Source organism: Microcaecilia unicolor, chromosome 1, assembly GCF_901765095.1.
Source record: "Microcaecilia unicolor chromosome 1, aMicUni1.1, whole genome shotgun sequence".
NCBI lineage: Eukaryota > Metazoa > Chordata > Amphibia > Gymnophiona > Siphonopidae > Microcaecilia > Microcaecilia unicolor.
In genome coordinates, this window is record NC_044031.1 from 268,239,933 (window position 1) to 268,251,955 (window position 12,023).

General features: G+C 44.1%; 1 protein-coding gene across 1 annotated transcript in view; it reads left to right on the forward strand.

Annotated features, from left to right (window-relative positions):
- The window catches only part of LOC115472229 (calcium-transporting ATPase type 2C member 1-like), a 181,733-nt gene that overhangs the window by 65,890 nt on the left and 103,820 nt on the right, over nucleotides 1–12,023 (forward strand). Inside the window, exons 8-9 of the mRNA XM_030206430.1 lie at nucleotides 851–1,021; nucleotides 5,454–5,551. Coding sequence (XP_030062290.1) covers nucleotides 851–1,021; nucleotides 5,454–5,551 — 269 coding nt within the window. The remainder of the gene's footprint in view (nucleotides 1–850; nucleotides 1,022–5,453; nucleotides 5,552–12,023) is intronic.

A 12,023-nucleotide genomic window follows, 5' to 3' on the forward strand; every position in this document is an offset into this window, starting at 1 on the left:
CCCACACACAGCAGCACAACCGTACGGTGCAATGCTCACGAGAGAGTAGAGGGCCTGAGTGCCACTGTGAAATGGGGGAATCCTCCGGTGGCTGCGTCTGGCCCCTTGCTGCTCCGCCCTAAGGACACAGGGGGAGTCAAGAGGTGTCCCCTTTTAGGTAAGCTCGATGTGAGAAAGGATTCTTCCCGATGGCGGTGCTGCATGCAACACTCAATCCCTGTTTGTTTTGTGTGTGTGTGTGTGTGTTTTTTTTTTTTAATTTAACAAAGGCAAATCCAAAAGGATTACCACAGTAGAATGAAGCTCCTGCCTAACCTGTTTCCCAAGCTACTTCCATTCGTGTCCTGAGGAAAGAAAGATGGAGTGTGCAGTAACTCTGTGGGTTTTAAGCCCTTGGCTCTGACCCCTCCTTCCCTGCAGGGAACCCCTCATGGCGTGAAACTCTCTTCCGGTTGCCATGGCTCCCTGCCTATCTCACTCACCCTCCCCCTCAGCCACAGCATGGGTACATGGCACCATGCTATGGGTGGCTCCGTGCGCTCCGACCCTCTGCCGTATTCTATTCCTTAGACATTCCAAGCACCTAATTGCCTCAAAACTAAACCCCTGAAGTTCAAAATGATAAACCCCTAGGATCAAAAGCCCTAATTATGACTTGCAACTTCCTTTTCATACTGTTAGTAAAATATCAGCATTAAAGTGCACCTTTCAAATGATTTTGAAGCAATATAGCAAATATCTGTCTGCAAATAAAACCCTAGCTTCTTGGAAAGTTGATGTCACGATTACTAAAGAGTATTTTGTTTTAATGTTCTACTTTTTGTCTTTTTCTTTTTCATTCAATTCAAAGTACTTGCCTTGGCTTCTGGCCCTGAACTAGGCCAGCTGACCTTTCTTGGGCTAGTAGGCATGATTGATCCACCAAGGACAGGTGTGAAAGAAGCAGTCTCATCTCTTATTGGCTCTGGAGTAGCAATAAAAATGATTACTGGAGATTCACAGGAGACAGCAGTGGCTATTGGTATGTATAAACAACTTGTTTTGTTACATTTGTACCCCACACTTTCCCACTCATGGCAGGCTCAATGCGGCTTACATGGGGCAATGGAGGGTTAAGTGACTTGCCCAGAGTCACAAGGAGCTGCCTGTGCCTGAAGTGGGAATTGAACTCAGTTCCTCAATTCCCCAGGACCAAAGTCCACCACCCTAACCACTAGGCCACTCCTCCACTCCACTCCACTTTTTTTTTTTTTTCTTGCTGTTTTTGTTTAGTTTCCATTGGTACACATTTAAAAAGAGAGAATACTTCTGTGGTGTTCTCTGTACATTATACTGTTCGGCATTATTCTCATGGTTACATGTTGTGCACCTCGAGAGCTTACAGGCTAGGTTTGAACTCAGGTTTAGTGAATTAATTGAGATCAGTGAATGGAATCAAAGATTCATAGTTCAGTTGTCTGACTGCTATACTGTATTTTTAGTTTTCTTCTACAGGGGCAGTTCGGTTTGTTTACTACAATATTTCTATACCACCTTTCAAGGTCAAAGCTATTAAGGCTCATCGGGGTTAAGAGTGAAGACAGCTGCTGGGGGTTTGACTGTGCCAAAGGCTGTCCTTGCAGAGGCAGCAAGAAGCTGCATTGGAAGGAAATGCTTTTGCTTTACCCTTTATGTGGGAGAAACAAAAATGCATTTTTAAGGCCTTGTATGGTCTGGGCCCAGAATATTCAACGGAATGCTTAAAACAGGATTTCCTAGTTATACATATGAGTTTAGCTGGGGAAGTTTCACCCCTGTCGGCACTGCATTTGCAAAAGAAAAGTGAGAGCTTGCACTTTTTTTGTGTTCGTTTCTGTTCTGGAACTTATTGCCTTTTCAAGTCTGACACAAAGCTAATCTGTTAACTGTAGATACAGTATTAAACCATCGCTATGTCAGTAAGCTTTTAGTTTTATTTCATCTATTTGTCAAGTTACTGGAGTATGGTACAGCTTAAGGTCAGCCAGTGCTTTTTTTGTAGAAAAAAAGGTGCCGGTACTCATTGTGGGCGGGGTCACCACATATGGCTCCACCCCTATGATAGCCACACCCCCTATACCAGCCATGGCGCATATAAACAGACATCATTGAAAATATTACAGTTACTATAGGAGAAAAAAATAATGTGATTTTTTTTCATTATAAATAATCTCTGTAAGCTCTTACAGCTCCAGTATACCCAGTGCAAAATAAGACAGCCAATGTAAATTCTCAAATTGGACATATTACAAACACTAAAATGAAAATAAAATGATTTTTTTCTACCTTTGTTGTCTGGTGACTGTTTTTCTTTCCATATTGGTCCCAGTCTGTGATTCTCCTTTCCTTTATTTTCGCTTAACTCTTCTGTGCCATTTGTCATTTTTGTCTCCTTTTTCTTTGCTTTCTTCAATATTTTTCAGGCTCGCTCTCTGTCCAGATTTAATTCATTCTTACTATCCATTCTTTAATTTCCTTCATCTACCTGTGGCTTTTCATCTTTTCCTCACCCTTGTTCTCCCCATGCCCCTTCCTCTTATTCTCCAGTCTTTCTCTATTCCCCTTTTCCATCCAGCAGCTCTGCTTTCTCTCCCCATCCTTCCAGTGTCTCCCCTATTTCTTTCTGCATTCTTCCATCCAGTGTCTTCCCTCTTTCTCTCCCTATCCTTCCGTTTTCCCTCTCTCTCTCCCCATCCTTCCATCTGTTTTCCCTCTCTCTTTCCCCATCCTTCCATCTGTTTTTCCCTCTCTCCCCAATCCTTCCATCTGTGTTTTTCCCTTTCTCTCCCCATCCTTCCATCTGTTTTTCCCTCTCTCCCCATCCTTCCATCTGTTTTTCCCCTCTCTCCCCAATCCTTCCATCTGTTTTTCCCCTCTCTCCCCAATCCTTCCATCTGTTTTTCCCCTCTCTCCCCAATCCTTCCATCTGTTTTTCCCCTCTCTCCCCAATCCTTCCATCTGTTTTTCCCTCTCTCTCCCCATCCTTCCATCTGTTTTTCCCCTCTCTCCCCAATCCTTCCATCTGTTTTTCCCTCTCTCTCCCCATCCTTCCATCTGTTTTTCCCTCTCTCTCCCCAATCCTTCCCTGTTGTTTTCCCTCTTTCTCTCTCTCCCCAATCCTTCCCTGTTGTTTTCCCTCTTTCTCTCTCTCCCCAATCCTTCCCTCTGTTGTTTTCCCTCTTTTTCTCTCTCCCCAATCCTTCCCTCTGTTGTTTTCCCTCTTTTTCTCTCTCCCCAATCCTTCCCTCTGTTGTTTTCCCTCTCTCTCTCTCCCCAATCCTTCCCTCTGTTGTTTTCCCTCTCTCTCTCCCCAATCCTTCCCTCTGTTGTTTTCCCTCTTTCTCTCTCTCCCCATCCTTCCATCTGTTTTTCCCTCTCTTTCCCCATCCTTCCATCTGTTTTCCCTCTCTTTCCCCATCCTTCCATCTGTTTTTCCCTCTCTCTTTCCCCATCCTTCCATCTGTTTTTCCCTCTCTCCCCAATCCTTCCATCTGTGTTTTTCCCTCTCTCTTTCCCCATCCTTCCATCTGTTTTTCCCCTCTCTCCCCAATCCTTCCATCTGTTTTTCTCTCTCTCTCCCCATCCTTCCATCTGTTTTCCCCTCTCTCTCCCCAATCCTTCCCTCTGTTGTTTTCCCTCTTTCTCTCTCTCCCCAATCCTTCCCTCTGTTGTTTTCCCTCTTTCTCTCTCTCCCCAATCCTTCCCTCTGTTGTTTTCCCTCTTTCTCTCTCTCCCCAATCCTTCCCTCTGTTGGTTTCCCTCTTTCCCTTTCTCCCCAATCCTTCCCTCTGTTGGTTTCCCTCTCTCCCCAATCCTTCCCTCTGTTGGTTTCCCTCTCTCCCCAATCCTTCCCTCTGTTGGTTTCCCTCTCTCCCCAATCCTTCCCTCTGTTGGTTTCCCTCTCTCCCCAATCCTTCCCTCTGTTGGTTTCCCTCTCTCCCCAATCCTTCCCTCTGTTGGTTTCCCTCTCTCCCCAATCCTTCCCTCTGTTGGTTTCCCTCTTTCCCCAATCCTTCCCTCTGTTGGTTTCCCTCTCTCCCCAATCCTTCCCTCTGTTGGTTTCCCTCTTTCTCTCTCTCCCCAATCCTTCCCTCTATTGGTTTCCCTCTTTCCCCAATCCTTCCCTCTGTTGGTTTCCCTCTTTCCCTCTCTTCCCAATCCTTCCCTCTGTTGGTTTCTCTCTCCCTGCCAAGTTTCTCCGCGAACGGCGCGAAGTCGCGACGCACGCGGCACCAGCCCCCATTTCCGGCCGCTGCTGCTTCTCCTGTTGAGCAGCAGCGGCCGCTACACAAAGAAAAAGAAGATTAAAAAAAAAAACTTCAAACCAGGCTGAAACGCGGCACCCCGGCACTGTAGACAGCCATTAGTCATTGGCTGTTGCCCTGCAGCCGTTCCTCCTCTTGCCTCTACGTCACTGCCCCTGGAGGAAGACCCCGGAGGAGCGTAGTAACGTAAGGCAAGAGGAGGAGCGGCTGCGGGGCAACAGCCAATGCCTAATGGCTGTCTACAGTGCCGGGGTGCCACGTTTCAGCCAGGTTTGAAGTTTTTTTTTTTTTTTAATCTTTTTCTTTGTGTAGCGGCTGCTGCTGCTCAACAGGAGAAGCAGCAGCGGCCGGAAATGGGGGCTGGCACTGCGTGCGGGACATGGACTCACGGGGCGGGGGGAGCCAAAAAAAAAGGTGCCGGTACGCCGTACCGTTGCGTGCCGGCACAAAAAAAGCACTGAGGTCAGCAGGCTCTAAAATTAATGACTCATCTGCCGTTTATAACTGATCTTATTTTTTGCAGCTTTAAGTAGCATAATTTTTTTTTTTATTTGTTTTGGATGTGAATGATCTACTTTGAATTCATATTTTCCCTGTTGTGGTGGTGGTGTATATATTTTGACTGGTAACTGCTCTGAAATATGTGGAAAAGCAAGATAAACAGCACCTGGGCACCCAGGTTTAGTTACAGAATACCAGTGCAGCAGAGACGTGCCTAAGTTACGTGGGAGCCCTGCCTGTTTTCGTGTGTATGCTTCCTTTTCGCTTAAACAGTATGTTGCTTAGGCAGGGTATTTGTGCGCAAAGTACGTATGTCAGTATTCTGTGTATTTACATGGGTAATGCCTGTGTAAATGTAACCACCTCATTATAGAATTGTACCCTTTGTGATAGAATGGGCAGGGGAGGGGGAGAAACATTTACTTTTATTGTCATTGTGACCAGTTTATCAAGTCTGCCTAGCAAAGCTTTTCATATAAGATATTTGGCTTATTTATTATCAACTGGCTATATTACAGATGCAAAGAATGATAACCGACATGGTGATGTGTTACAGCTTTGAGTAGGTTAAATTATGAGGGGCAGTCAGAACTGAGTGGACTTGATAAATATGTGATAATTAATGTGTAATGAAATGTACAATATCTCATTTTATTTTCTATTTTGCAGCAAATCGCTTGGGCTTGTATTCCAAAGGTTCCCAGTCTGTGTCAGGGGAAGAGGTAGACACACTTGATATTCAACAATTGTCCCATATAGTACCAAAGGTTGGTATAAAGATTTAACGTGTAAAGCTAACATGTTAGTACAATAATGGCTGAGGAGAAATATAATCTGATTTATGCAAAGTTTGAAGGCAGTTAATGATAGTTCATCGGGTAAAATTGTTTGGCCAGTCCAAAACTGCTTTTTAGACATTCTGTAATATCTCTCCCTAGATGGTAGGTAATGGTTTCACCTAGCAGAATGCTGGATGCAGACACTGAATCTCAAGATGATTGATGTTGGTACAGTTCTCATCGGTGTGACAGAAAGGAGAGGTGTGGAAATGCATTTTGCAGGTGGTTCTGCTGATAGTCTGCAGAAGAGCGATGTTTGTTTTTCTTGCATTCCATAGGCCTTTCTGTTCAGCAACAGAAGGTGCAAGGTTTCATTTTGGGACCTAAATTTGAGGGGACCAGAATCTCAGGTCACTTTCTGGTCAGCAAGAATCTGAAGCCAGTGCATTGTGATGTGTCTAAGGAAAACTTGCCTCCCCAAAATAGCTTTCAAAAAATAAAAAATAAAAGAATTGTCTCAATTAAAAATAATAAGCCCTAAAAGGCTCTGCTACTTGATAGAGACAGAGGGAACTGAAACAGTCTAAAATAATGACCACTGCTTTAGACCTTTTCAGTTCCCCCTGTCTTAAGTAGCAGAGCCTTCTTATTGGGATTGATTTTTTTTTTTTTTGAGAGTCTACTTCATTCCTTTAGAAAGGCCTTTAAAAAGCAATACGTTTTTACGAGTCATTTGTGAGATAATGGTCAACAGTTCATTCTTAGATGACCAGGAAGATTATCCCAAAGTGAGGGTCCTGCAACAGACAAAGCACACACTCTCGTTTCAGCATAATGATATGTCAAAGGGAAAGGGGATTAGACTTGATGTACCTCTTTTCTGTGGTTACAATCAAAGTAGTTTACATATTATGTACAGGTACTTATATACAGTTACTTATTTTTTTTTGTACCTGTATATAATATGCCCAGAGTCACAAGGAGCTGCAGTGGGAATCAAACCCAATTCACCAGGACCAAAGCCTGCTGCACTAACCACTAGGCTGCTACTCCACAATTGCCTCAGTCTCTCAGACCTCAGTGATCGCCTCGGGTAATGCATCCTTAAAACATTACCTTCCCATATACATATTGGTGTATCAAAACAAGATCTTTAAACATAATTCGACTACATAACAAGCAACCAATGGAGGTTTTTTAGCACTAGAGTAATATGTGCTGATCTTGAAACTCCAGAAATTAGCTATGCCGACGCATTCTGGACGACTTGCAGAACCTGAAATCTGAACGATCACGTACCCAAATATAAAGAATTACAATAATCAATTTTTGCAAGAACCAGGCTCTGCATGACTGTCCGGAAATCTGGCGGTGGCACCACCATCCCCTTCAGCTTTCTGAATAACCGAAGTAGTACATCAGTAGTCCTGAAATTATGGGGTCTCTGTTGGGGTTCTGATAAAATTTTAAATCAAGCACACAGCTATTTCTGCAGGGCCAACTTGTGGGGTGTGTAGCTTAGTTGGGGTAGGGAATAAATCGTACCAACTAATGAAACAGTTGAACCTGAGAACAACCAAGTAATGACCAACTAGCGACTTTCCAGGACTATTCATCAGGAGACAGCTTACTTTTGGATTCTTTCTAGCAGACAGCTTACATTTGGATTCTTTCTAGCAAGTAATGAGGACTGTGAGATGTGCTTGCCAGCAGGGCTGAAGTGAGGTATGCTGCCACGAAGGTGCAAGAGAGGCAATGGCACCAAAATTGCACCCTGTCCATTGGCTTCCCTTGCTTGGGTGTGACACAGTGGGCAGGGTAGGAGCACTTGGGAGCATTCCACATGGGTTCATTTCTGGCTTGGGATGCTACTGCTTGCCAGTGTCTTATTTGCAGCTTGTACTGGAGCAGGGGATCAGAATTTGTTCTTGCTCCTGGCCCCATGATTGGCAGAGTACTGCAGTACAATGGAATAAGTACATGAAAGAGAGTCTGTGACAGGGTATTGACACAGGACTGCAGTGGCAAGGAGAAAAACATCTAGGCACCATGGGGAGGTTTAGCAGCAAATGGATCCTCGTCAGAGTTTGTAACTTCCGCTTGGTAAGGCATTTCCTGTTCAGCATCTAGACAGGAAAGCTTAGGCTTCTGAGACAGGAAATTGGCTGAAGGTTGAAGGCAGGGCCAGCAAGAAACTGAGCCGGGCCCGGGGCAGGGCTATGCCCCCCTCCCCCCCCCCCCCCCCCCCCCCCCCCAGGATCGCTAGAGGCTAGAAGAGCAGACACAGAGCTTCGGGCCAGGGCCTCTGGTTTGGCTGGAAGCAGTCCCCAGGCCCTTCCAGCAGAAAGAAACCTTCCTCTAGTGGTGGCCTTCACTCTGTCACATTGCTTGCCCTGCCCCTGTGGCTGCTTTTCCCCTCACGTCGCGCATGCTCAATTTCATCAAAACCGAGCATGCGCAACGTGAGGGGAAGGGCAGGGCAGGCAATGCAGTGGAGTGAAGATCAACGTTAGAGGAAGGCTGCTGCTACTGGTGGGACCTGGGGTCTCCTTCCAGCCAAACCAGAGGCCCTGGCCCGAAGCCCTGTGTCTGCTCCTCTAGCCTCTAAGGGGGGCCTGGCGCATGAGTTTTCTCACTCTTGCTCTTGATCACCCAAGTCCTGTCAGGAGCAGGAGAGAGAGAAGAGACCCTGGCGCCGGGCATGGGGGAATCTTGCCCCCCCCCAACTCAGCAGCCCTGGTTGAAGGGGTTGAGAGAGGTGATGAGCTAAAGGTGAAGAGGGGAGGTGAAGAAAGTGATTGGGGTGAGGGGTTGAGAGAGGAGATAAACTGGAGGGAAGGGTCAAAAAATAATCAGCTGGAGGAGGGCAATTTCTCAGGTAATGTTTTTAAACATAGGCTTCCTTCAATATTATTACACAATACTACTAGTTTAATAAACATAATTAAAATATTGTTTCAGAATTTAAGAGGGGATGTGGCTTCCCCTCATCTCCCACACTAAATTCTTTTTGGTAGCCATGTGGGGTCATGTGAATTTTTCAGTGCTAAAGCAGGGTTTCATCAGCTACGTGTCAGAAACACTGTTCTAGTGAGTGAGAGAAGCAAGACTTTGTATCCTTCTAGTGGCTATTCCTACACATTGGTCTCCTGCATTCAGCAAGAAACGTCAGGCAATCCGGTTTCTCTACAAAAAAATCTTTATCTAGGGAGAAAAAGCACACTGATAAACTTGTAAGTACAATGTTAATATTGTGAATGGCCTGTTGACTGCTTCAGTGCAGATAGATACAGTTTGATGACATCACAAACAACTCACTGTGTCTGTCAGCTACAGAACACTTGTTGCCAGGATGCTTGACAGAACCTTCACTTACCTTCAGCCTGGAGCCAGTGGGGAATCTTCTTGAGGGAGAAGCAAAGTATTACTCAGCTCCCACACTAAATTCTTTTTGGTAGCCATGTGGGGTCATGTGAATTTTTCAGTGCTAAAGCAGGGTTTCATCAGCTACGTGTCAGAAACACTGTTCTAGTGAGTGAGCGAAGCAAGACTTTGTATCCTTCTAGTGGCTATTCCTACACATTGGTCTCCTGCATTCAGCAAGAAACGTCAGGCAATCCGGTTTCTCTACAAAAAAATCTTTATCTAGGGAGAAAAAGCACACTGATAAACTTGTAAGTACAATGTTAATATTGTGAATGGCCTGTTGACTGCTTCAGTGCAGATAGATACAGTTTGATGACATCACAAACAACTCACTGTGTCTGTCAGCTACAGAACACTTGTTGCCAGGATGCTTGACAGAACCTTCACTTACCTTCAGCCTGGAGCCAGTGGGGAATCTTCTTGAGGGAGAAGCAAAGTATTACTCAGCTCTATGGGTGGGTCTTGGGGGTGAGAAGAGGGAGTAGGGTTGTTCCTGTTTGGGCCCGAGCAGGGAACTTTCGGTTTCAGCCAAAACCAAAACTGATTTCAGTCAGCCTCTACTGGAGTTGAGAGAGGAGGTAAGCTGGAGGAGAAAAGGTATGATCAACTGGAGGAGTGGCTGGTTGAGGGGAATATCTCAGATGACAGAGGTTTATTTATGTGTTATTACATAGGTTTATGATAAACATAGTTAAGGGCATTATGTTTGTGGACTTTTCTGAAAAAAGTATGTGCTCCTCCCATTCTATTAGTTTGTTATGATGGTCTTCTGAGGTCTTGGTGAACTTTCAAGTGCTAAAATGGGGTTATATCTATAAAGGTTTCAGAAACACTGTTTTTCATAGTTAGAAGGCAGTACTGAAGGGAAACTAATCATTTTTATAAAGGAATAATCACAGTGTTATTTATCCTATGCTTCAAAAGATTATTAGTAAGGAATGAACATGCCCCAGTAGAAATGGAGCAATTTGTAAGAACCTGTCAAAGTTCAACACGCTGTTAAGAGAAGGCATAGGCGATCGGTGGCCCAACTGTTTGGGAGGCTAAAGGGGGTGGGGTTAGGGGTGGGGCCAGGGGTGGAGCTTAAATCCATAATTGTCTGATAACACACAGAAAAAATAAATAAAAATAAGTCACAATGCCTTTTATTAAATTTAGATATTAGATATGTATCATATGTCAAAGAATAAAGTGGTTGCTCAAAGCATATTCTAAGCACAATCGCTCAACTGCAAAACACTATGCACAACTTTGTGCAAAAACACACTCAGAACCTTACTGTACCATAAATATTACACTGGGCAGAACCTAATGCACCAATATACCACCCATACGGAAAATGTAGACCGTCAACAATATGAAACAAGGGATCATATCATCACAATTCTCATGAAGAGCCACAAAACACCCGAATTCATGTTTAATGTGGGATAAAATGCCATAAATAAGTAAATAAATATAAACTTTTAATGCTGAGCACCTGATTCTCAAAGTGGACATATTCCAAACACTATAATGAAAATAAAATGATCTTTTCTACCTTTGTCTGGTGACTTTTTCTGATCATGCTGGCCCAGTATCCGATTCTGTTGCTATCTGTCCTCAGTGCAGGTCAGGAAGTCATCCTCTTTAAATATCTCCCTGGCAACACAGGACACCTCCAGCCAACCCCCCCCCCCCCCCCCCCCCCCAGTTGCTGCTGTAGGAATCAATCCAAGGCACATCAGACTATTTTTGAACTCCTTGGGGCTTGTAGAGGCTTCTGTTTATGGATTGTGCCTTTCAGTTTCCTTTTGACCAATCACAGCGCTATTAGCTCTGCTAATGCGCTGGGATTGGCACACAGTTTGTTTGTTTTTTCACTTTACGATTTTTCCTGGCACAGAGCTGTCCTAACGAGAGGTCCAGACCTCTCGTTAGATTTCCTGCCTTTTTCCTGCGTAAAGGCAATCGGAAAAGGTTAGTGCATCTCGTTTCAATGGGGTTTATACACTAATTGCTCATCTGCATTCCGTTTTCGTTAGCTGCTAGCTTCCTCGATAAAAGCCCTTTGATGCATGCAACGGATCAAAATTTCCTCGTTGAAGGGTCTTTAAAGGCTCATTAAGCTTTAGTGCATCTGCCTCTAAGTAGGCTCAGCCACTGGGATCTGCTTTCTCAGATGCAGATAGGAACAAGCACTCTTATAAGTTCCTGGTTGGTCTTAGTTCTTTAGAAGTCAGATTTTTGCTGACTTGTGTATGATTTGTTATGTGTTTAGGAAGATGCTTCTGCCATCTTCTGGAGTGAATTTTCCTAAGTTTGCCTAAATGACCACTCAATCAGGATTTGAACTTCCTGTAGGAGGTAATGGAAGGAAATATGTTGTTGTGCTTTCAAGAGATATGGATGGATCATCAATTAGCAGAAATCATCTTTGGCAAAAATTGATAAGTTGTGTTAATTTCTGGCTAAACAGCTGATTGTGATTGTATTGAGAATCAAGGCATTCCAGTTTGCGTCGCTGAGCACTTTATTAACAGCTGTGTATTTTCATATGCTGGGATTTGATGACTTAGTTATAAAATTTTTCTTTGATCAAGATTGCTTTGGAGGACTTTTCCAATACATATTAATAAATAACATGGGGAGAACCTTGCTTAGGTCATCTCATATCTTTTCAGCAGCCTGAAGAATTCTGTTTCAGACATTAAAGCTACTAAATAGTAAAGCTTTGAGTTCATTTGTGAGAAGGAGAGAACCAGTTTTGGGTTTGATAGTGTTTGTTTTTTCAACACAGTTCTCATTTTTGTTTTCAGGTTCAGATATTTGTACACAGTAGTGACATGCTAACTCAAAAGATGGAATTTATGCTGCACGTTTTTCCTCCGAGGGCAGGGATCAGATTGGTTTTAGGAAGGATAGCATTTCATTTTGCAGTGAGAATTCTGGCAGGTTCTTGGTTTCTAGTGCTAGTACAATGCTTTGTAAAAGTCATCTTCCATTACATCCCAAGGATCAGTCGAGACAAATGAGTTGTGCCTATCCACCAGCA